This window comes from Felis catus, chromosome A2 (assembly GCF_018350175.1).
Source record: "Felis catus isolate Fca126 chromosome A2, F.catus_Fca126_mat1.0, whole genome shotgun sequence".
NCBI lineage: Eukaryota > Metazoa > Chordata > Mammalia > Carnivora > Felidae > Felis > Felis catus.
In genome coordinates, this window is record NC_058369.1 from 91535793 (window position 1) to 91562775 (window position 26983).

Consider the following 26983-nt stretch of genomic DNA (forward strand, 5'->3'; position numbering starts at 1 on the left):
ATGTTTACTCTGAAATCACGATTACAGATAAATTATTGAGCACTGGCTATATTATAGGTCCTGTGATAAGCTTGTCTCATGCATTCTCTTGTTTAAACTTCACAACATCCCTTGTGAGGTAGGCGTGGTTTTAGTCTCCATTTTACAGATTCAAAAAAAAAGCCAAGTGATACGCATGAGGACACACAATAACCAGAGGAGCTAGGATTGAATGTATACACTACAGGTTCGGTTTTGGTAACACAGTGTCTTACAATTGAAAGATTCCTTCTGTCCTCCTTCTAAGAGGAATGTCCCATGTTAGCCCCGGCACCTACCAGCTAATACCCAGACTAGGACAACAGGCTTCTGACAACAGTGCATGGCATGGACTAGAGAAGGGAAAAGGAAAGGTTGGGCAAGCCTCAGACCACAAGCAATTTTATAGTGAAGCTAATGAAGTTCAGCTTCAAGGATCCTAATCTGCAGGTAATTGTTGGGAGCTGAACCGTGTTCTGGGAGGGGGCGGGGTGGGGGAACAGCGGAAGGCCAGGCTGCAGTTAGGAATCTTCCAGGTGAATATTTATGATAACCTGTCTAAAGAGAAAAGGGACCTGAATCTTTAAGGTTTCGATATTTTGTTGTAATTTGCTTTATTAGAAGTAAATATTCACTTTTATACCTAATTTTGCATTCATAACTTTGTATTCTTTTACGGGGAGTCCCTAAAAATGTAGAACCTTCATGCCCCCCAAAAACTGGAACCTCCCTTCTGTACAATTTGGTGGCTTCATTTTTCAAGAGTCTCCAAAATTTAACCTACACCTTTCAAATTTATGAGCTCAGTGGCTCTCAAACGATGGTTGGCACCAGAATCACCTGGGAAAATTGTAAAAATTAATGGACCAGATCCTGACCTACTGGAATGAGCCAGGGTGTTCTTTAGTAGTTCTGTAAACCATTCTGATGGTTTGAGAACCACAGCTCAGGTCACTGTTTCTCAAAGTATAATTCAAGGCCCACTGATGGTCATGAGGATTTCCTGACATCAGGGTCACATCCTTCCTTCAGTTCTTATGATCAATCATGCTCAGATCCACACACATTTTTACATGGCAACAAGAGCTACTTACTCGTAACCTACTGAGTTATTAAGGGTTACTAATTAATGGTCATTAACAAAACGGCACATGGACTCGTGTGTCTTGAGGACACTTCCACTATGAAGTCTGGCTTCTATGCAAAACTTGGCAGTACTTCAAAGCTCTAGCACAAATGTACAGGAGCAGATAATAGTGTTCTTTAAATAGGTAAGAACACTTGGTTTTCCTTGCATTGTCAGTGTTGTCTTGAGATGGTTATTGTCCGAGGCCCTCAGCATTCATTTCCATATTCCTCTGTACTACCTTTCTAGATAGGAAGGGCCAGAAGGCCAAAAACTATTTCTGAGACTCCCTTTTGGCTCTGGAAGTAATGGAGGTTATACCAGTGAGATGCACTGTGCAAAATCTGTAAGGTATAGGCTCTCTTTAGCAGCAACAGTAAACTAACCCATGTGACTATGAATACAGTAGAGAGTCCATGACATTTTTGTTCTTCCTAAATGGATTATAATTTGAAAGTTTAAGGATCAGATCTTTCATTAAATCTGCTACTTCGGCCCAAATAGGCTATATGGATATATGGACATGGGAGGAAATCACTTATCAATGTAGCTCACATTATCTATTGCATCAAATGACATCTTGACTGCTCACCCTCTCAGCCTCATTCAATGGCTCTGTTTATCTCTTAAGAACCAGCTCTAGGTGGAGGGGCCAACATGGTAGAGAAGTAGGGAGATCCATACTTCCTGCATCTCTCAAACAAAGAAGGGTTGAAGCCAAAGGACTTTGAACCCCAAGAGTCTGGAAGAAAAGAGACTGAGTCTAACAGGGAGACATCAGGACAACCAGATGGTCCATAGGCGGGTGATTGTGAACGGTAGGACATAAAACGGGCCATGTAGGCATGGAGGAGAAGGATCCCCTTCTGCAGAGAGAGAAAGGGAAAAGAAAGAGTGTCTGGGGAAGCATAGGACTGTATCTGAATGAGAGAAAAACCTCTGACAGGGACGGAGAGGGATCCCATCTCTAACTGCAGGGCTTTCTCCAGACTGGGGCTGGCTGCCCTATTCATGCACTTGGGGAAAAGGGGAGCCACCCCTGGGTTCAGTGGTAGGTTAGGGGCACAGTCCACAATAGGAGAAAGCGGTCACCTCCCTGAAGTGCTGCTGCACAGGACAAAACCAGCTGGGACCACATATCAGCATAGAGAAGCTCTTCCCCAGTGCCAAGGCGCACAGAGCGCGAGTTTAAACCCCAGCCAAGTGCCGGGGCATGGGAGTCGGTGGAGCGAGACGGACTACCCCATCTGCACCAGCAGCACAGTGAGGACAACTCCAACAGAGTGATTTGGGACACTAGGTGTGTGGAGAAGAGACTGGGGGGGGGGGTTTGCCATTTTTCTCCCCACCACCACCAAGGCAGGGCCTCAGGGATCAGTCCGCAGGGCCCACAGTGGAGGCGGACCCGCCTACACCAAACCACGTCCCTCCATCCCAGGTAACTGTGTGCCTACTGGAGCGGGATAGACGCTGAGGAACCAGACGGCCCTCTCCTCCAGACCAGTGCTGCTGAATTGCCTGGATTAATTCTAGGACAATTCTTGTGATTTGGATATATTCTTCCTTCCTTTTCTCCTTCTTATTTCTTCCCTCCTCTAGGCTGGATATTCCAGTTGTTGGTTTGTTTAAGCAGACATATTTAATCCATTCCCCTGATACATGTTCTACACCTCCTTCTTTACTTTCTGTTCTCTCTCTCTGGAATAATCAAGCCGTATAGTTTCTCTGTCTGGGTAACTTTATCTTCCTTTCTTTTTCCCTCCTCCTTCTTTATTTTCCTTTCTCTCTCTCTGGATTAAGCCGTTTAGTCTCTCTGCCTGGTCAATGTTTATTTTCTCTCCCCACCCCCCACCAATCCCAGTCATTTGTCTCTTTGTATATGCTCTTCCATCAGCTCTACCCTGTTCTTTACTTATAGCTGGTGTTTCTGGTTTTTCGCTTTTGCATTGTTTGTTTGTTTGTTTTATTTGTCTCGTGTTTGTGTGTTTTTGTTTCCTGTTTGTCTGTTTGTCTTCCTTTCTAGGGCTACTTCAAGGAACAAATAAAAGCACACCGGGTGGAGGGTCCATAAGATCATTACAAGTAGGGAAATAAAATTACCAAAGTCACAAAAACAGAGAACAAGTAACACTCCCCAAAAAACACCTCCTGAAGGGCCAGGCCCTGGACAGTGTATGACCCCCTTTAATATAGCAGTGCTCACAGGTGCAGAGCACATAACAAGCTTTTGAAACTCATAAGGGACAGAAAACTAGCCAAAATGATGAAACAGACGAATTCTCCTCAAAAGAAATTCCAGGAAGAAGGGACAGCTAGAGAATTGATCAAAACAGATATAAATAATGTAACTGAACAAGAATTTAGAATAATAGTCATAAGACTAATCACTGGGCTTCAAAAAAGCATAGAAGACAGCAGAGAATTTATTGCTGCAGAGATCAAGGAACTAAAAAATAGTCATGATGAATTAAAAATTCTATAAATTAGGTGCAAAATAAAATGGAGGTGGCCACAGCATGGATTGAAGAGGGAGAGGGGAGAATAGGTGAATTAGAAGATTAAATTATGGAAAAGAGGAAGCTCAGAAAAAGAGATAAAATAATCCAGGATCACGAGGAGAGAATTAAAGAACTAAGTGATTCAATCAAGTGGAACAATATCAGTATCATAGGAATTCCAGAAGAAAAAGAGAGAGAGAGAAAGGGGCTGAAGGTATACTTGAACAAATCATAGCTGAGAACTTCCCCAATCTGGGGAAGGGAACAAACAGTGAAATCCAAGAGGCACAGAGAACTCCCTTCAGGCTAACTTGAATCAATCTTCTGCCTGACATATAGTGAAACTGGCAAAATAAAAGGATAAAGAGAGAATTCTGAAAACAGCTAGGGATAATCGGTCTTAACATACAAAGGTAGACCCATAAGACTAGTGACAGACCTATCTAATGAAACTTGGCAGGCCAGAAAGGAATGGCAGGAAATCTTCAATGTGATGAACAGGAAAAATATGCAGCCAAGAATCCTTTATCCAGCAAGCCTGTCATTCAGAATAGAAGGAGAGAAAAGGTTTTCCCAAACAAATGAAAACTGAAGGAATTCATCACCACTAAAGCAGCCCTACAAGAGGTCCTAAGGGGGACCCTGTGAGTGGAATGTTGCAAAGACCACAAAGTACCAGAAACATCATCACTACAACTACGAAACCTACAGGTAACCCAATGATTCTAAACCCATATCTTTCAATAAAAACAGTGAATGTAATGGGACTAAATGCTCCAATCAAAAGACACAGGATATCAGAATGGTTAAAAAGACAAGGCCTATCTATTTGCTGTCTACAAGAAACCCATTTTAGACCTGAGGATTGAAAGTGTGGGGATGGAGAACTATCATGCTACTGCAAGTCAAAAGAAAGCTGGAGTAGCCATACTTATAGCAGACAAACTAGACTTTAAAGGCTGTAACAAGAGATGAAGAAGGGCATTATATGGTAATTACAACATCTATCCATCAGGGAGGCCTAACAATTATAAATGTCTATGCTCCGAATTCAGGAGCACCCAAATATAGAAAACAATCACAAACATAGCCAATCTTATTGGTAACAAAGTGGTAATTGCAAGGGACTTTAATATTGCACTTACATCAATGGACAGATCATCTAGACAGAAAATCGGTAAAGAAACAAGGGCCCCGAATGATACACTGGACCAGATGGACTTGACAGATATATTTAGAACTCTACATCCTAAAGAAGCAGAATATACTTTCTTCTCGAGTGCACATGGAACATTCTCCAAGACAGATCACATACTGGGTCATAAATAGCCCTCAATAAATATAAAAGAATTGAGACCATACCATGCACACTTTCAGATCACAATGCTATGAAACTTGAGATAAACCACAGGAAAAAGTCTGGAAAACCTCCAAAATCATGAAGGGTAAAGAACATCCTACTAAAGAATGAATTGGTCAGTCAGGCAATTAGAGAAGAAATTTAAAAATATATGGAAACAAATGAAAAAAGAAAACACAACAATCCAAAACCTTTGGGATGTGCCAAAGGCAGTCCTAAGAGGAAAATACATTGCAATCCAGTCCTATCTCAAGAAATAAGAAAAATCCCAAATACAGAATCTAATAGCACACCTAAAGGAACTAGAAGCAGAACAGCAAAGACACCCCAAGCTCAGCAGAAGATGAGAAATAAGAAAGATCAGAGCAGAAATAAATAATATAGAATAAAACAAAAACAAAAACAAAAACAAAACAAACAAAAAAAAAACCAAACCGTAGAACAGATCAATGAAACCAAGAGTCAGTTTTTTGAAGAAATAAACAAAATTCATAAAACTCTAGCCAGGCTTCTCAAAAAGAAAAGAGAGATGACCCAAATAGATAAAATCATGAATGAAAATGGACTTATTACAACCAACCCTCAGAAATATAAGCAATTATCAGGGGAATACTATGAAAAACTATATGCCAACAAACTGGACAATCTGGAAGAAAGGGACAAATTCCTAAACACCCACACACTAGCAAAACTCAAACAGGAAGAAATAGAAAACTTGAACAGACCCATAACCAGCTAAGAAATTGAACTGGTTATCAAAAATCTCCCAACAAATAAGAGTCGTGGACCAGATGGCTTCCCTGGGGCATTCTACCAGACATTTAAAGCAGAGTTAATACCTATCCTTCTCAAGTTCTTCCAGAAAATAGAGATGGAAGGAAAACTTCTGGACTCATTCTATGAAGCCAGCATTACTTTGATTCCCAAACCAGACAGAAACCTAGCAAAAAAAGAAAACTACAGGCCAATATCCCTGATGAATATGGATGCAAAAATTCTCAAGAAGATACTAGCAAATCGAGTTCAACAGCATATAAAAACAATTATTCACCATTATCAAGTGGGATTCATTCCTGGCCTGCAAGGCTGGTTCAATATTTGCAAATCAATCAATGTGATACATCACATTAATAAAAGAAATGGTAAAAACCTTATGATCCTGTCAATAGATGCAGAAAAAGAACTTGACAAAATACAGCATCCTCTCTTCACAAAAACTCTTAAGAAAGTAGGGGTAGAAGGATCATACCTTGAGATCATAAAAGCCATATATGAAAGACCCAACGCTAATATCATCCTCATATGGGGAAAAACTGAGAGCTTTTCCCCCTGAGATCAGGAACACGACAGGATGTCCACTCTTACCACTGTTGTTTAACATAGTGTTGGAATTCCTAGCATCTGTAATCGGACAACAAAATGAAATAAAAGGCATCAAAATTGGCAAAGCAGAAGTCAAAGTTTCACTTTTCGCAGACAACATGATACTCTACATGGCAAACCTGACAGACTCCACCAAAAGCCTGCTAGAACAGATACATGAACTCAGCAAAGTTGCAGGGTACAAAATCAATGTACAGAAATCAGTTGCGTTTTTATACACCAATAATGAAGCAACAGAAAGAGAAATAAAGAAACTGATCCCAATTACAATCGCACCAGGAACCATAAAACACCTAGGAATAAACCTAACCAAAGATGGAAAAGATATGTATGCTGAAAACTATAGAAAGAGCTTATGAAGGAAGCTGAAGAAGACACAAAGAAATGGAAAAACATTCCATGCTCATGGATTGGAAGAATAAATATTGTTAAAATGTCAATACTACCCAAGGCAATCTACACATTCAACGTAATCCCAATCAAAACTGCACCAGCATTCTTCTCAAAGCTAGAACAAGCAATTCAAAAATTTGTATGGAGCCATAAAAGACCCTGAATAGCCAAAGTAATTTTGAAGAAGACCAAGCAGGAGGCATCACAATCCCAGACTTCAGCCTCTACTACAAGGCTGCAATCATCAAGACAGCATGGTATTGGCACAAAAACAGACAAATAGACCAATGGAATAGAATAGAGAACCCAGAATTGGACCCACAAATGTATGACCAACTGATCTTTGACAAAGCAGGAAAGAGTATCTAATGGAAAAAAGACAGTCTCTTTAACAAATGGTGCTGGGAGAACTGGATGGCGACATGCAGAAGAATGAAACTAGATCACTTTCTTACACCATACACAAAAATAAACTCAAAATGGATGAAAGACCTGAATGTGAGACAGGAAACCATCAAAGCCCTAGAGGAGAAAGCAGGCAACAACCTCTTTCACCTCAGTCGCAGCAATTTCTTACTCGATAGATCTCCTAAGGCAAGGGAATTAAAAGCAAAAATGAACTACTGGTACCTCATCAAGACAAAATGCTTCTACACTGCAAAGAAAACAATCAACAAAACTAAAAGACAACCGATGGTATGGAAGAAGATATTTGCAAATGACATATCAGATAAGGGGCTGGTATCCAAAATCTATAAAGAACTCACCAAACTCCACACCAGTGAAGAAATGGGCAGAAAACATGAACAGACACTTCCAAAGATGACACGCAGATGGCCAACAGACACATGAAATGATGCTCAACATCACTCATCATCAGGGAAATACAAATCAAAGCCACATTGAGGTACCACCTCATGCCGGTCAGAGTAGCTAAAATGAACAAATTGGGAGACTATAGATGCTGGCGAGGATGTGGAGAAATGGGAACCCTCTTGCACTGTTGGTGGGAATGCAAACTGGTGCAGCTGCTCTGGAAAACAGTGTGGAAGTACCTCAAAAAATTAAAAATAGATCTACCCTATGACCCAGCAATAGCACTGCTAGGAATTTACCCAAGGGATACAGGAGTGCTGATGCACAGGGGCACTTGTACCCCAGTGTTTACAGCAGGACTTTCAACAATAGCTAAAGTATGGAAAGAGCCCAAATGTCCATCAATTGATGAATGGATAAAGAAGATGTGGTTTATATATACAATGGAATACTACTTGGCAATGAGAAAGAATGAAATCTGGCCATTTGCAGCAATGTGAATGGAAATGGAGGGTATTATGCTAAGTGAAATAAGTCAGGCAGAGAAAGGCAGATACCGTATGTTTTCACTCATATTTGGATCCGGAGAAACTTAACAGAAGACCATGGGGGAGGGGAAGGGAAAAAAAAAGGAGTTACCAACAGAGAGGGAGGGAGGGAGACAAACCATAAGAGACTCTTAAATACAGAGAACAAACTGAGGATTGATGGAGGGTGGGGGAGAGGACAAAGTGGTTGATGGGCACTGGGGAGGGCTCTTGGGATGAGCACTGGGTGTTGTATGGAAACCAATTCGACAATAAATTATATTAAAAAAATTGATGGCAATGTTTAAAAAAAATATGCTCTAGGTCTATCTTCTTTTATATAACTCATGGAAGTATATGCCCCATCTCTTCAGTGAAATTCTTTGAGTACAGACATTACCACCTGTAATTTATTAGAGCTCAACATTTAATATACTGCTTACTCAACATCTATTAAAGACCATAATCTTTCCTGAGAGCTAACATTTCCTCCTAATTGCTTCATTTCTCTCTTCCTTTAGAGCCCTTTGTTCAAATTTCAACCACAAAACTGAAGTATAAAGTCAGAATTCACAGAAAATATAAAACAAGAAAGTAAAAATAGAGGATAAAGCTTATGTCGCTGTTAAAAAACAGACTGAGTAGAATACAATAAAAATATTTATGAGTAAGTCATAAATAAAAATATTTATGACTATAGGTTAAAAGTTTCATTTCCACCTCAGTCATTAATCCAAGTGTGGCCCATATGGAGCTGGGGCATCAATTTGACTGTATGGAACAGGTGTCCATTCTGTTTGGTCAGTGCCCATGCCTTTCCGGTTGTTAAATATTTTTATTATCACCTGTGAGTGTGACTAGTAACTAAAACTTCTTGCTATAAATTCTATTCCTTCCTAATCTGATTCTTTTCCTGTTCTCCACTGTAGTCACAGTGCTCCCTTCACGACTTCTATCTCCTCCCCAGTACCCAAGATAGTCCCTGACAGGCACTGAGTAAATGTTTACTGAATGCTGAATGAACAAATCTGACCCTTCATTTATTCTTTTAGTTCAGGGAAGAAAAAGGAATCCTTCTATATTCTTTATCTGCTTCCCAAATTATTGATTCCACTTTTTAGAAGCTATTTCAATATCCTCTCTCAATGATTGTATCTCATCCTCAGCCATAAAAATGCTTAAGATTTCCCCCTGCTACACCTCTTCCCTGGCCTCTGCTTCCCCCCTCACACTACTGCTCTTACTGCTTTTCTTTCACCTTTGATCTTCTAGGTGATCTGCATTCAGTCTCCACTTCCCTTTCCAGCCATCCCTCAGCCATGCTAAACTGTTTCCCCACCAATACCTCACTAAGAATACTTTAAAATGTCTTAAGTAGCCCATTAAATTGCCAAAACACATCCTGTCATTTCAGTCTTCATCTTACTCTACCTGTCCACAGCATCTGTCATCGTTGACTACCTTCAACTTCTCAAAACATTCCCTATCCCTGGCACCCACCTTACTTGTCTCTCCTAGCATCCCTTCTGCTCCTGTATCTTTCTGGCTACTTAAATTTTTGCTGGATCCTCTCATGAAAACAGAAACGTAACCGAAGGAAGGAAGGGAGATGGATGATAAAAAGGCTGCTCACAAAGGAGGGTAGAGGGGCAATTTGAGACAGAGGCTGGGGCAGCAGACACAGCTTGGAGATGGTATCTAGGATGTCAGACTTTAAGTGAGGCTGCTGTTTAAAGACTGGAAAAACTAGAGCTCATAGTCAGGAATTAAACATATCCAGGCATTCCGATGATTAAACACTTAAAATGAGATGAATAAAAAGGTGTGCTCACCACTGTTCCGGCCATTGGGTCGTAGAACCGTTCAAGGAGCTGGACCACCGTGCTCTTCCCGCAGCCACTGCTGCCCACCAGGGCCAGCGTCTGGCCCTTTTTAACCTCCAGGCTCAGCCCTTGAAGCACTGGGATATCTGGTCGAGTGGGATAGTTGAACATGACTTCATTAAATGTCACATTTCCTTCCAACGTGTTCTAAAATCAGAACAGTAACAATAGAGATGATTACTGCGATCCTGAAAATGCATTGTATAGCAAACCCCCTCTATCACCAGGTGTCAGAAGACGGCAAACTTGTATTACAATTAGGCTGCATTTGTAACTGCCAGAATGTAATAAGTAAAATCTAAGAGAGTCAGTGTTTGTACAGCATGTATTGTTAATACAATACAAATGTGATAACTCAAATCTGTTCTCCAAGAATAGAGTACCTAACCTACATATAATAAAATCCGATTAACAGAATCTGCTCATAAATTGGGTGGTATTTCCATCTCCCTGCAGCCTTGTTTTACAAAAGCACTGAATGTTAACATACATTATTAGCATTTATTAAAATGACCTCATGATCTAGAAAGTTTCATTTTATTACCTGCGAATAAAAAACCCCCACAGATTTTATTAAATTTCCTCTTAGAGTACTTTCACTCATTAGTTAGGAATGAAAACATGTCATCAAAACTTCAAACTCACGGGCATTAGGCCTTCTGTGCTATAGCTGTCGATCAGAGGGATTTTTTCAATGATCATGATGACGTGGGCAGCTGATACTTTGGCTTTGGCATAGTCAGGAGCAAATGAACTGACCTGCCCCACTGCCATGGCACCGAAGACAATAGCTGAGAATACCCTGCAAAAACAAAGACAAAGCATGAGCGGAGTTATGGCTATAATGCTAGACAACTGACAGTTCTACAATAGAGAACACTGCCTCAAACAATGTAAAACACAAAAACATAAAACAAAATAAGTCAACACTTTCCCTTATAAGTTCGCATCAGTGTAACAGATTGTAAAAGGGCCCCCTTTTTCAACTGTCTCTGTATCCTCACCTTCTTGTAATGGGACTTTGCAGCTCCTCCATTTAAGAAGTGGAATCTGTATTCCTACCCTTTGAATCTGAGTTGGCCTGTGACTTGCTTTGGCCAATAGGATGTGGTGGAAGTGACTTCTGCCAGTTCTAAGCTTATGACTCAGGGGGCTTTGTGTGCTTTTCTCTCTCTCTCTGTGCCACCACCACAAGCCCAGCTAGCATCTGGAGGACAAGGCACAGATGGAAGAAAGCTGTGGGGACCCCAGCCAACCAGCTTGTCATGCCCTACACACACAAGCGAGCCTACTTGCGATCTGCTATGTCCATCCTAGACCAGCAAAACTGCCCAGCTGACCCACAGACTTGTGGGCAAACATGAACGTTTATTATTGTGTGGCACTGAGGGTTAGTGGTTGGTTGTTATGTAGCATGACTGTGGCGATCAATAGCGGATACAGGCATTTGTGACATTGTAGATGGACCTTGTAGGCATTATGCTAAGCGGAAGAAGTCAGATTGAAAAAGACAAATACTGTATGATTTCACTCATGTGGAATTTAAAAATACAGATGAACAAACAAGCAAACAAAAGCAGAATCAGACCTATAAATGAGAGAACAAACTGATGGTGGCCAGAGGGGAATGGGTGAGCAAAATGGGTGAAGGGGAGCAAGAGACACAGGCTTCTAGTTATGGAATGAATGTCACAATAATAAAAGGTGCAGCAGAAGGAATCCAGCCAGTGATATTATAATAGCGTTGGATGGTAACAGGTGGCAGCTGAACTTGCAGTGAGCACAGCATAAAGTATAGAGAAGCAGAATCAGTATGTTGCACACCTGAAACTAATGTGACATTGTATGTCAACTATTAAAAAAATAACAGATCCAGGCATTGGTGCTGAAATTACACCAGATGCTTAGAAAATGTGTGAGCTGTACAGCAAAGAGTGAGTTCCTTATAGAGACAGGTAGCATGCTGCACTCAGGATGCACACATATTCTTAACCTATGACATCAAAATCATAGCAGCTTAAAGCTGGGAAAGACTCCACAGGATATCGAGTCCAGTGCTCAATGTTTGTTTCCTGGGCACTTCTCCTAAGTTGGCCTCCATTCTTTGTTTTAGGAAGTAGCAAGTTTGATTAAGTTTGTTGTTCAGAAGTTCTTCTTCACATGGAAGAAAAATGTACATCCTTTTGCATAATATAGCCCTTACTGGAATATTTTTTAAAAGGCCCTGTGTTTCTTTGATGACTCCCATCTTTCTCAACACTCCAGCTGCCCTCCTCTGGACACATTTCTCAACATGTTTTTGTTTGTTTGTTTTTTTTTACCTTTATTTTTTTTTCTTTCCACGTTTCTATTTAAATTCCAGGTAGTTAACATACACTATACTATTAGTTTAGGTGTAGAATTCAGTGATTCATCACTTACAAATAACACCCAGTGCTCATCACAAGTGCCCTCCTTAATACCCATCACCTATTTCATCCATCGCCCCACCCACGTCCCCTCTGGTCACCATCAGTGTGTTCTCTACAGTTAAGAGTCTGCTTCTTGGTTTTTCTTTATTTATTTCTCCCCCTGTGTTCATCTGTTTTGTTTCTTAAATTCCACATGAATGAAATTATATGGCATTTGTCTTTCACTAACTGACTTCTGTCGCTTAGCATAATACTCTCTAGCTCCATCCACATCATTGCAAATGGAAAGGTTTCATTCTTTTTGATGGCTGAGTAATATTCTGCCATGTATGTACACTACTTCTTCTTTATCCAATCATCAGTCATAGGACACTTGGGCTGTTTCCACAATTTGGCTATTTCAACATATCTTTTTAAACAGTGGGCCTGGAACTAACAGAATACTTGGGAACCCTCCTGGAAGAATACTGTGAGCCTGTCACATCCTCTCCTCTGAACTCTAAATAAATCATACAAATGGCTGGGTAATCTCAGGCTTGTCATCATTTACCCCTGGGAGATCTTTTAAAAAATGGACTGCCCTTCAGACAAGTCTCCCCTTTCCTTTACTTGGAAGATTGATTTTCCCAATCTAAACACCCAACTGTCAGCAACTTTCACCAATTCAATGCCTTACCTTGAAGTAAGCAATGTATCAAATAGTTATCTAATCGAAGACCCTATGCCAATGATGCTTGGTTTTGGTCTTTCGGTCCAAGTCATAAATAGCTTCTGTATATCATTTGTCAGATAGACATATCAAGTGGAAATTTTAAATCTTCTGTTGGGGTCGTCCTGAGCAAACTATAATGCCCACACATGCCAATGTTTCAAGAGAATGGAAATATTACACTAACACCTTGTATCAGACAAGCTTAGGTGATTCTGGTTTAAATGAAAAACTGTATTACCACTATTTATGATATGCTGTCAAAGGGCAGAATCTCACCCACCACCAAATCTAGACACTCAGAAAGATTATATCTACTTTTTCATTACCTAACTGCATATTTGAGTACTTGGGGGTACAATTAAGTTCGGGTCTGTCTTCTCCTGACTGAGATAGAATTTTCTGCATTCACAGCAATGGGGCAGAAATCCCAATGTAGCCTTTCCTTTGTCATTTCTGAATTTCTTTAGCTCTTACCTTCTAACTGCTCTTCTTTTATCAAGGAAAGCAAATGTATCCTAGACTCCCCCAGGGCTTGCAGAACTCAGTGTTCTACTCCTGCTCTTTAGTTGCCTTTGTTCAGAGAGTTCTTTAAAAGGAGCTAGACACTTGGCTCCGAGTTAGGCTTCTTCTCAAATGCCAAAACCTCCTAGAATCCCCTCAGTGAATCACGACCCCATTGAGCCACAGATTCAGAAGGTCAAAGGTATGAGTCAGCACTGGGGAGGGGGGAAGTCACTGATTCCCTAAATGAAAATAGGGTCCCTCAGGGATCATACACAGAGACTCAAGAGGCAAACGACACCTTCTGAATCACCAAAATCTCTTCACAAAGCTTCACAGTAAGGTTTTCTACTTAGACATGAAGCATGTTCACCTCAGTTTTATTTCTAGAGTTCAACTATAAATATTAACCTGATACTTACAAGAGAACATCTTGAAAGTCCATGAACTCATGTGCCACCAAGTAGGCACCAAACCGGAAACAACCAGCATAGGAAAAGTACATCATTGCCTGGGTGATGGAAAATGAGATTCCAAAGATGTGTGCTTTCCTCAAAGAGTTTCTGAAAAGGAGACGTTAAGAAACTCACTTGACTTTCATTTCTCAGTCCTTAAAACATAACCTTTGATAGATCAGCGGTGGGGTACGGCAGACAAAAATGGGTTCAATTTCCAAAAAAGTTAAGTTTGGTCCTCATTTTCCCACTTGTGAACATTCAGGAAACTTCCTGATGGAGTATTAACTGCACCTCAAAGTACTGAAGTAAAGTTAAAATAAGCCAAGGAAAACATGAAGAGGGGTTAATAAATGGAAGTTCTTTCCCTTTCCCCCACTTTTGGACACATAAGATATATGCACTCTATGGTAAATATTCATTCAACACAAATTTATCCAAAACCTACAAGCTTCAGGAACCATGCTGGGTGATACAGAAGAATCAGTCATGTTCTTGCCCTTGGGGTCCAGGAGTCAAGTTGACTATAATTATGCAGTGAAGGAACCTTATGAATAACATGTTAGGGGAAGAAAGGAGGAAGCACAACTCTCTGGAGGAGTTAGAGAAGACTTCACAAAGGCATTAACATTGGTGGATTTTCTGAGCCATGTGAATTGGGTGATGTGGAGGTAAGGGCAGGCTGGTGAGTGGGTAGCCTCTGGGCCTCCAAGCCCTGCTTCACCCAGGTCAACTCCATTTCTATCTGTTTCATATATTGGGATTTCAAATGAAAACATTTTCAGGAAAAAACCTCTACTATTATTTTTTTTTAAACCTTTGAAAACTCATCGATAAGGTCCAGCTCTCTCCATTTACCATACAAGAAACTGAGACTCAGAGAGGTTGGGCTTACATTTTTGAACCCTCACTGGAGGAGTTCATTAGCTTCCTTTAATACAGAAATTCTCCACTAGAGAAGTGTCAAAAGAAGAAGGAAAGGCATACTCAAGAAGCACCACCCCTCAGGTCCCACAGATAGCTCAAATTTCATGTTCCATAGAGAACTCATTCCCAATGAGAGCAAATAATAGGGCCATTACCCAAACTTGGCATCAGAGTCATTCTCTATCCTCTCTCCCTCTGCTTCCCATCACTTACCTACTCTTACAGGTTCTACCTCAGAGAGGTCAGGGTCTTGTGATTTCTGTCCTGGATAACTATAAGTGGTTCCCTTTGGTTCCCATTTGGTTCCCTTCTAGTAGCTTCTCCACTTGTTCCCTACATTCTGGCCAAAGTAATCCTTCTGAAAACAAATCTGATGATTGAAAAACCTCCCCACACTCCCCTCCCACTCTTCAATGGTTATTACCTGTATGGTACCTGCAAACTCTGTGCATACATATATTCAAACTTCTGCTCTCGAGTCAAAGAGACAACAGTTCGGAAGTTTTCGATTGCTTCAGTAGCAATCTGTCACAGAGAGCCCCCAGTCACAGAGGCAAAAAAAAAAAAAAAAAAAAAACAGTTGCAATTAGTGTGAATTCCATAAAAGAGATTAATAAAATTAATTTTATTGTTACATATTACTTATTTATTATCACCTATGATCTTCTTCACTATGAGAAAGAATAGTAATTTATAAAATCAAATTTTAGATCTGGCAGGAAGATTGGCTAATTCAGTGTTTTTATAGAAAGAGAAGCTAAGGTTTAAACAGATGAGACACTTATCTAAAGCCAAAATTACAGAGGCAAGGTTAACCCGAGAACTCAGCATTTTATGTCTAGTGTAGTGCTCTTTCTTCTATGATGGTCATGTTTTAGGTTTATTGTTATTTTACATAAATTTCAAATGTGATGTTTATATTTTCTCTTTATAATAACCATTCATGAAAATTGAAGAATATTTGGAAAATACTGAAAAAATAAAGGTTTTTTTTAAAAAAGCTACATATAGGTGTATTTTATATATTAGCTTACCTGTTTTTTTTCCTAAGCATATACATACTTAACAAAATTGGGACCAAATTTTCTATTTGGCTTTACATCACTTTTTACGTTAAAAAATATCAAGAGCATTTTCCAAGGTCATGACATATATGTTAATAATGGGATGTTTAATAGGCCACTTAATATCCCAGCCAGTTAAACATTCCTTTATTGTTGAACAAGGTTTTCCATTCTCTATTAAAAAAATTCTGTGATAAACATCCTTACACATAAACATTTGTCCATATTAAGTTACTTTCTTGGGAGAGGTTCTTAGAGTGAAATTACGAGGCCAAAGGGAACTAATTTTTAAGGAACATGGCACACATTATCAATTTGTTTTCCACAAACTTTCTATCATTCAGTTATTTTTTAATTGCATGTAACTTCCAATTAGTCTATGTGATTAGGATAAATACATCCTTTTGGAGTCTGCATAAAGGTCTGTGGAAAACATGAAAGATTCCAGTATATAAAATGAGACTTCAGCCATGGGACCTTGAAATATGTCTCATTCTCCTCATCAGTTAAATGAAGGGGGTGGACAACTGTGAGATCATGACCTGAGCCAAAATCAAGAATGGGGATGCTCAACTGACTGAGCCACCCAGGCGCCCAGAGGTGAGAGAACTTCTAATGTGAGAAGAGTAAATAGCATTGAGTTTCCCTCAGAAGCCAGTGTGCACTAAATAATTTTGGAGAAAGCGTTATACACATATTTCTAGAGAGAGGAAAAAAAACTCCTCCTCACACTTCTCTTCTTTCCTCAAATAAACTGAAGTTTGGTTATGGATTTTATTTCTGAAAAGGAAAAAGCATCTATGTTACTAAGATGTTCATTAGTCAGTAATAATGTGACAGAAATCTAAGGAGCACAGAACACAGACAGGTAGAGGTTATGCACAGGCTGACACCACATGGCCTTGCTCTTGAACAGTAGGCCTGCTCTGTCCCTTTAAGGGCAAACCAACAGACATGGTCTTGGTCCCCATGGAGCTTATTATGTCTTAGGAGGAAAGACAGAACATTAATCAATAAACAAAGAAATAGTAAAAACAAACATAAAAAAAACATCACGTACTGAGAAGTGTCGTGAATTAATTCCAATGCAGGAAAGGCCCCTCTGAAGAGGTAATAATGGTGAGACTTGAGTTACATAAAGGAACCAGACATTGGAAGATTAGAGGGAGCCAGCTTGGAATGTTCTAGGAACTGAAAGAAGGCCCTGAGGCCAGAGGAGGGTGAATTCACAGAAGTTGTCAGGGGAGCTGGGTCATGCAGAGTTTTATAAACCATGGTAAAAGGTTGCTCTTATTCTAACTGTGATCAGAAGCGATTGGAGGGTTTTAAGTTGGGGTTAGCATGATCTCATTTATGTTTGTAAGAGATCAGGGTGGCTTGTGTGAGAGGAATGTAGAAAGTGGGTGGACAAGAAAGGAAGGAGTGGAAGCAGGGAGATCAGTTAGACTATTGCTGTGTGATTTGGGCAACTTACCTAACTTCTCTGAACTCTGGATTTTTATCAACTAACTGGAATAATTCAAAGGGTTATTGAGAGTATCAAATGGGAAAATGCACGCAGAACTCTTTGCATGATGCTCGGTATATAATAAATACTAAATGGTAACCTGAGAATGATGATCTTTGGGAGTTGATATTCAAAATTACATAGACTAGATGTGCCACCAGCACCACTTTTCTCACCTACTTCTGCCTGTCTCATGAACCACCACTGAACACAGCATTTATCTCACCCCTAACCTTTGCGCAGTAAACCTGCCACACGTACACATATCCATTTCCGTCTTGCCCCTGTGACAGAACTCGAAAAGAGTCTTAAATCTGATGTGCCCCTTCAAAGGTGCTAATCTGTCTGTGATGTGCAGTGAATTCCTTATAATTGAGCTTCTCAATCACCTCCTTCCTATAAACAACCTAAGACTCCTTTGTGGGACTGTTTGAACACCTCAGGAAACGATGATACTACTAAAGAGTAATACATTTTTTTAAAATACATTTTGTCCTAGATTTTTCCACCTTCCCTGCATTTGAAAAGTCTACCTTAGGTGGAAAAAACAAGAAAGAACAGCACTAAGTGAAGTGATTGGTGACAGCAAGTGTTCCCTGACAGGGGCCAATGTTACATGGGCCAGACCATAACCAGATGCCTGTGGGTCAGCACGGTCCTGCTGAGGCCCAAGACTGGGCCTCTGATAGCCTGAGGAGACCTTTTTCCCACAGACGCTAGTTAGGAAGCACTAAAGCTGTGGTCCAAAGGAATTTCCTGAAGGAATGCTAAGGAAATAAGGTACAATGTTTGAGGACAAAGTGTCAGCAGTGATGATCAACCTTCATGAAGAAGTACCCTTTTTGTCATTCTTTATTCTCTGGTGAGGTGCCTGGCCTGGAAACAAAGTACTTCAGACACACAGGCCTAGAGAGTCAGAGCCACTTGACCTTCCTCGGTCCCTGCCCCAACTCTTGGGAACCTCGGAAGGTCCACTAATAGATGTATCCCTACCCAATTTTAGGGCCCAGCCGTGCTCCGGCCATTTATATTTCTGCAATATACAAACTGTGTGATATCAGATTTATTCCTGTTTCTTTCTTTTTTAATGTTTATTTTTTGAGACAGAGTGTGAGCAGAGGAGGGGCAAAGACAGAGGGAGACACCGAATCTGAAAGCAGGCTCCAGGCTCTAAGACGTTAGCACAGACCTGATGCAAGCTCGAACCCACGAACCGTGAGATCATGACCTGAGCCAAAGTCGGATGCTTAGCTGAGTGAGCCACCCAGGTGCCCCTATTCTCTGTTTCTTAACAGAGGCACAACTTTGAATCCTGGCTCTGAGGCTTATCAGCTCTAAGGCATTGGGATGATTACCCACCTGTGTCTCAGCCTCACCTGTAAGAGGAGCTAATAATAGAACCTACCTCATAGGATTACAATGAGGAAGAAAGCATTTGCCAGGGAAACACAGTAAATGCCATATAAGCATTTGTTTAAACAACAACAACAACAACAACAAATAGACAAGCATGGAGGAAGAGAGAGAGAAGAGAAGAGGAAAAGCAGGAGGAAGAGGAGGAGCAGAGGGAGAAAGGAGTAACAGTAGCAGCAGCAGCAGGAGGAGGAGGGTAAAGGTAAACAGAGACAAGATGCTAACAGGAGGCATGATAAAAAGGAAAGAACGCTAATAATTTAAGCCTGACAAAATAAATACCTGTAGGACCTTTTACTATTTTAATCTTCCCCATCACATGTAATTAAATGAGGCTACTTTCCTCAATAAAGGAATGGATTTCAGCTGACTTGAGGGAAAGAAAGAGAGGAAGGGAGGGAGTAGAGGAAGAGTGTGAAGATGATGGTTTGACTTAGAAAAGCTTAATCAAGTTAGTCGTCAGTCTGTGAGCCTAAGAATTGGTTTTGCTCCTTCTCTTCAGCTTCCAATCTGCTGATTCAGTGTCCAATAAGATCGCTGTGAGGAATGATTATAAAAACATTCTCCAAGCACAGTAGTAGCAGTGAGTAACAGAACGGTACTGATTAGAATATTTTACTCTATTAGATCGGTAGTCATATTTAGACTCACCTTCCCAGCACCTTCTAGTTCTTTCTTATCTTTCAGTGCTTGTCCAGACAACATTTTCATTTCAACAACTCCTGCTATTGCAATGATGGGTACAATTGCTAAGAGTAAGAGTGTCAATTGCCAGCCATAGATTAAGGATATAATAATGCCTGTCCCAAGATTTGCTATATTCTGGGTAATGATAGCAAGCCTGGAACCTATAGCCTATAAAACAAACACACAAAAATTAGAGAAATGCTTTCATATTCTCTTTCAGATCCATGCTCATACTTTCTTGAGGATTATGACAATTCAGCTTCATGAAGTTCTATTAATTATCTTCTCAGTTATGAAATAAAAACTAAAGATTTACTTGTAAGTTCACTTGGTTTCTAAAATGAAGATTTCTATGACTTCAGAGCAAATACTCAAAGTAGAAGATCAATAATTCAGAGTTAAATTACATATTTGTATCTCTTCTGATTTTTGATACCAAGAAAATTTTCAGTAATCAATGAAACCATGGTCACTAAAGCTCTGCAAATGAGCAAGATAAAATAGCCTGACAGTTGGAAATTTCCAACATTAGATGCATAGCTACTCATAAGTTAAGCCTAATATTTGTCATTAAGGATATCCAAATATATCGTGGCCTATTTGAGATGCTTATTGTGTTTAATTTAACATGCATTTATTTGATTTGGAACAATGGCACAGAGCTGAAAATTACGGAAGTTAATTTAGGATTTTAGGCAGGCATCAGAGCCTTTAGTTTGAATGCCAGAGGGGGCTTGAAGCAAGACTTTCAGTAGCATGCAGTGACTTCCAGTTCTAAAGCCAGAAGTCAAACCATACAGTCAATTTACTACTCTATACTGTACTTCTCTCCTCTACCTGGAAACACCTGAGCCCTCAAGCCATTCCAAATTCCTGCTCTGGCACCCATATCTGGAAATGGCCCACGTTTTTTCCACTCTCAAAGTTCCCTCTGCCTGAGTGGGGTCAGACTTAGCTAAAGATCATGATGGAGTAGAGTCTGGAATGGTCACTACCTCCTCTGTGACTTTGGACAAATTTCCCCCAACTCTCAAAATGAGCGAACACACTGATTAATAACCAACACTTCTCTTAGCTCTAAATTTTAGAACAGAATTCTTCACACCCCCTTTCCCATCATCCCAGCATCAACCCTCTGATATCATTCAGTAGTGTTTATGTGATATAAACCCTAGACTGGTAATTAGGGGGAAAGGGCACAACAACTAGCAGGAGCCTCCGTACATGAAATTCTGTACCAGGAATTGCATCAGACAACATAAATGGTGGGGCATTTCTTTTTATTTGATGCAGTCACTGAGTTTGTATTCAAGGGATGCTTAACCACATTCGGCCGAAGTCAAAGAATGAAGTGGATTTCAAAGCCAGCTCTCTGTATTTGCAAACTTTCAACCTGAAAGTCAAAGGTTCTAACCTGGAGAGAGTCTGTGGCACTGGGAGGATGTAGAGTGCCCTTGTTCTTAGAACCTACAAGTCCTCCTCAGAATTCATTTCCCACAGCAACCAACTGAGAGAAGTGCTCAGAACATTCCCCAAGTTCAAGGCAGGTGACTGACTGAAGCGCATTAACCTTTCAGACCTATGACTGTTCAGCTTTGGATGGCAGTCAAGGCCATGAAAATAAGTAAAATGGGCCAAAGATGACAAATTCTCGCTTAATGTACATGAAAGGTGAGCGAAAAGATTGAGAACCTTAAGCTGATGAGGTCTGGGGAGACTTAGCTCCTTGGCTTAACCTGATATAGCACATGGGGGCCATGGCACCAGTTACCGTTCTGTATTCTAAAGACTAACACTCACGGTTCCAAAACTTTTCCTCATATAGAGTAGGAGTCTAGAATTCTAAGGATCACAGTGATGAGAGAGCACAGCCTGGTAATTTTCATTTCAAAAGTAGAGCCAAGTGAAGGTAACACTCCAAAAACCACAGCCCAAGTGTGAAACAGGGTCCGATAAAAACAGGCTCACTCCTGAAACCCACTATCACCTCTCATAACCTCTCCATCCCACTGTATGTACACATATTTATATCTCACTTTCTCTTCTACTCATTTTTCTGCCCACCCTTCCTTGTCACTCCCTGTTCTGCTATTTATTTCCTCCTCCACACATGACCGTATTGCTTGAAATCTAATTTAAAACATTCGTGCTTACTGGGAGGAAAACAGCCTATTTCCTGAACCACCTTCTGAAATTAAAAACATTTATAACTTCATCCTTCCCTTAACCACCTTCTCCCGGGGAAAAATTTTTTTAAATATGTGGTGGCTTTTGATCTCTGCGTGGCTCTCATTTGCTTTTTCCCCTGCAGAATTCTAGTCCTAATACCCAAATAAAATTTAAAAGCTCACCATTTCATAGGCAAAATATTGAGATCTATTTTCTTCCTGATTTATGTTTAGCAGAATTAAGCTACTTATTCAAAAATACATCTGAGAAAATGTTTCACCGGTGGTGAAGTTAAATGTGAAAAAAATTTAGCCTAGGTCACCATTATCACTAACTACCTACATACACACAAACTGGGGGTTAGTTCTGCCTTGGGTGGAATGATTTTTGACAGCACTGATTACGTCAGGTGTTTTTAGATATAAAAAACTAATTTCACTACTTCTCACTGTGGAATAGACAGATATACACACAGACGCGTGTGTATATGTGATATATATATGTATACATGAGTGTGTATATGTACACATGTGTATATGTATGTATTACACATGTATCTGTGTATGTATTTACACACCTACACACATATCCCCCATCAGAAAGAAACTGGTCAGCTGGTAGCATCAGGTGGATACAATTGTCCCGTCTTGGCCAATTTGTGGTTATAGCTATTTCGGACTTTTCTAGTTCTGATGGCACTCACATACCTACTTGCTTCTTCTCCCCTGGTCCTTCTTTATTAGCCCCTGTTTTAAGTTCTGGACAACAGTTCCAACTCAGTAGCTCACACAGGCTGTGAAGGCACCCATGCTCGTGGGGCCATGAGAGTATGAGTTTGAAGAAACAAGTGAAAAGCAGACAGTCAACACCAGCAGGCCATCAGGGACTAATGGACTTGTTGCATGTGGCTGAGGACATCACAGCAAGGGACAGGGCTGACCACAAATTTTACAGATATAGGAAGGGACCACAGCCTTAAAACAGACCATAAGCCCAGAAGCATTTCAGAGGAGGGTGGAAGGACTACCAGCCCACAATGCCCAGACTGCACCTGCTCAGGGTTCTGCCGCAACTAACTGAGTCCGTGTTTCCCCTAGGATGTAGCCTTCACACCAAAAGGGATATGGGATGTGTCCCTATGCAAGCACATACAACAAGGTCTCTGTGAAAGGCATACTAAAGTATGGCAGCAAAGTTTAACTAGGGGAAATAGGGTTTCAAAATTTCAGGACACAGTTTGTCCAGACTGATCATGCAAGATGGGAGAGAGCAAAATAAATTTATCCCAGGCTCAGTGATGGACTGTCATGCCAACGTAAATTAAAAAATAGAGACCGATGCTATCTGTCCTCTACCTACCATCCATTTCTCTCCTCCATTTACCCGAAAGTCCATTAACAATTTGTCCATTTGTGTTAGTCCTCTTTTCTCCTTTCTCTTGAAGCCACTCCCCAACAGACGTTGTTCCCACCACACCCTAGAAACAGTTCTTGTGAGAAACAAAAGCACCCTCTGTGTGGCTGACGCATGGAGGTGAAACATTTGGTTACCTTACAAACTCACCAGTAGTAAGTGGTGAGTTTACAGGATATTAATATCCTGTAATGCTCCTTCCTGAAACACTCCCTTTGTGTTGTTTCCAGGACCCTGCTCTCCTCTCTCTCTGGCCATTCCTTCACACTCTTCTTTGCAGTTCCATCCTCATAGCCCTGATGTAAAGGATCTCTATCTGTACAAAGTTCCTTGGCTATCTCATCCAGTCTCATTGGTTTATAAGCCACCAATGCACCGAAAAATCTCCAGATACTATTTCCAGACCAGACTTCTGTGCTCAACTCCAGACTTGCATGTCTACCTGCCTTCTTGACATCTCCACTTGGGCGTCTAATGTGGGCACCTCAAATTTATCATGTTCCAAAAAGAACTCTAACTCTCCCTCAATTCTGCTCAATAGGCTCCCAGTTTCACTAAAAAGCAACTTTAGCTTTTAAGTAAAGCAGGTCAAAAATTGTGGAGACATTCTGGATCGCTGTTTTCTTATTCCCCATAGGTAACCAACAAATTCTGTTGGCTGTACCTTCAAACTATGTCCAGAATCCGATTACTTTGTGTCACCTAACTATGACCACCCTAGTCTAAAACGCTATCATCTTTCCCCTGATTATGGCAATAGAGTCCCTGCTTCAACCCTTGCCCCCTTCAGCCTATTATACAGCAGCCTTTAAAGATTTCAGATCCTATCATTCCTGTGTTCAAAAGCCTACAATGGTTTCCCATTTAAATTTCCAGATATAACACTGATTTCAATTCTTACGACTCTTCCTTTCACTCACTTTACTCCGCCATACTATCCTCTTTCTTTATTGTTTTGGGAACAGTTATGGAAATGCTCTAGCCTCAGGGCCTTAGCACTTGCTGATCCTTCTGTTTAAAATACTTTTCCCTACATATCTACAGGGCTACTACCTTTCCCTCAGTCAGGCCTCCTGCATCTATCACCAGATCTTTGAGGCCTTCCTTACCTGACAACCAGAATCCCCACACCCATATATCCTGCTGCTGTTTTCTTTCCACAGCACTTAACGACAATGTGACATACCGTGTAGATGCCATAGAGCCAGAGTTGTCTGTTTTAGGAAGTTCAAAGTTATTTCAAGCAGGGCACATTCGGCTCTGTTAGGTTCTCTACAACTTGATCTAAACCTCAGTTTTTGTTGATTTGTTTGCCTCAAGCAAAGAAATCTGTATTAAAACAATCGCCAAGATTTATACTGTAACTTTACAACTGTGTGTGCTTCCACATTCAAAACCCAATTTATTTTTACAGAAGGTCCATTTACTAGATAGAAGAAACTTTAAAATAGAGCTACCTTATAGAAAGGTTTAAAGATAAAGATTAATAAGGTTCAAGTGAGGGAGAGACACAGGAGAGATCACATGTTTTTTTTGAATTCTACATTATCTTGTGGAGTTTTGCTATCAACAGTTGTAGTTGTGGTTGTAGAAGAAATTGTCATTTCATCCACAAATCAAAACCTCCTGGTTCAACAGTTTCTAGTTAGATCAATCAAAGAGATTCATGTGGTGGTAAAATTTAAGCTTTGTAGCCTAATATGGTTGTTCCACTGCTTTAATTTTTTAATGTGCTTCTCATTTCTTTCAACCTGCTTTTAGATTTTTCTTCCCTCTCCTCTAAACTGCAATGCTCCTAAATGTTCATACAGAAACTACACACATTATTTTTTTCAGCAGCAATTACAATTTTCTCATTTTTAAAAATATAATTTATTGTCAAACTGGCTTCCATACAACAACCAGTGCTCATCCCAACAAGTGCCCTCCTCAATGCCCATCACCCACTTTCCTCTCTCCCCCACCTCCCATCAACCTTCAGTTTGTTCTCTTAATATTTAAGGTCTCCTATGGTTTGCCTCTCTCCCTCTGTTTGTAACTATTTTTTCCCCTTCCCTTCCCCTCTTGTTTTTTTAATTATTTTTCAATGTTTATTTTTTGAGAGAGACAGAGACAGAGCCTGAGTGGGGAAGGGGCAGAAAGAAACAGAGTCACAGAATCTGAAGCAGGCTCTAGGCTCTGAGCTGTCAGCACAGAGCCCGACATGGGGCTCGAACTCACCAACTGTGAGATCATGACCTGAGCTGAAGCTGGCCACTTAACCAACTGAGCCACCCAGGCACCCCTACAATTTTCTCTTGTTTAACTGATCACAACAGACTGGTCCTACATGATATGCTGATAAGTACTTCCTTTTCTAAATAATTATCCTTCCATGTGTATCTTGTTAATAGCATGACTAAGTAGTAAATAACAAAAGAAAGCTTGTAAGTTATGTATACACTATACAACATATAATGTTTAAATAGTTAACATTTTTGCTATAAAGCATATATACTGTGTTAAATACTTAACATTTTAATGATTATGAGAACACCTGTAATGAGAAAATTAATTTACTGCTGAGATCCAAAATAGTCAATTAAGACAAACACCAGCACAAAGGAGGCACATACCCCTTTAACTTGAGCAGCGTCGTTGGCAAGCCTGGTTGTTAATGCTCCAGTAGTATTTTTAGGGTCATCAAACCAGCTCACATCCTGTGGCACAGAAAATGATTTTATTATCTTAAAGCTCTATTTATAAGACTCTTAGCTCTTAGGGCAATGACAGGATCAGGTTGATTATCACTTATATCCCTCGTATTTAGCACTCAAGAGTTGACACTCAATAGACAAGAATATAAATAATTTCATTTATCAAAACAATTTGAGTGTTTTGTTCCAAATGTGATTTTAATTGTTGGATCTAAACAATAGTGAACGAAAAAGAAAATGTTGCTGCTTTCATAAAGCTTAGATTCTAGAGACATATGCCACAAGTAAATAAATACATACAGGGCCAGGTGTAAATAAATGCAATGAAGAAAAACAGATCAGAATAAGAAGGAAAAAAAGCGAAGAAAGGCACTAGGGAACAGAGAAGGCCTCTCTAAGGTGATATTTAAGCAGAGATCTGAATGAAGAGAGGGAGAAAAATATTTGAGAGAAGGAAGAAATAGCATGTGCAAAGGCCCTGAGGCAAAGTCATACTTGATCTGTTTATGCACCTCCAAGAAGGCCTTAAGGGCTGCTATCAGCTTTAAGAGTACTTTTGTGTGAATTTGTAAAAGAAGTCTCTTCCTCTGGACAGATCTCCATTTTCATTTGGCTTTCCTACCCCTGCCCTCTCTCATCCTTGTGTAGCAAACCAGTGTGTAGTCTGTACATTGGGGAAGGGGGGAAGCTGTAGAAGATGAGGTCTGAGAGGGAGTGGGGACCACATCATGACCTTGGAGGCAACTGTAAAGATTCCAGATTTTACCCTGAGTGATATGGGAAGCTTCTAGCAGGATTTGAGCAGGGGGATGTGCTCTTAGGAGGTGAAACTAATGGATTTGAATAAGGATCAGGGCAGCGAGACCAGTTAGGAGGTTATTATAACATCACATAGAAAGAGAGGAGTCAAAAATGACCTCAAAGTTTTTAGCCTGAACAACTGGTAGAATGGAGCTACCATTATGGATATGGGGGAAGACTAGGTAAAAAGTAAGCTCTGTACAGAGGGGAGAAACAAAAGTTC

At 40.3% G+C, this 26983-nt stretch overlaps 1 protein-coding gene across 7 annotated transcripts in view; it reads right to left on the reverse strand.

The window, feature by feature from the left end:
* The window catches only part of ABCB1 (ATP binding cassette subfamily B member 1), a 234141-nt gene that overhangs the window by 7313 nt on the left and 199845 nt on the right, over positions 1-26983 (reverse strand). For 6 of the 7 annotated variants that reach the window (NM_001171064.2, XM_019814933.3, XM_045041350.1 and 3 more), the window contains 6 exon segments: positions 9954-10151; positions 10650-10806; positions 14051-14191; positions 15435-15535; positions 19646-19849; positions 25879-25962. In NM_001171064.2, coding sequence (NP_001164535.1) covers positions 9954-10151; positions 10650-10806; positions 14051-14191; positions 15435-15535; positions 19646-19849; positions 25879-25962 — 885 coding nt within the window. 7 annotated transcript variants of the gene reach the window in all.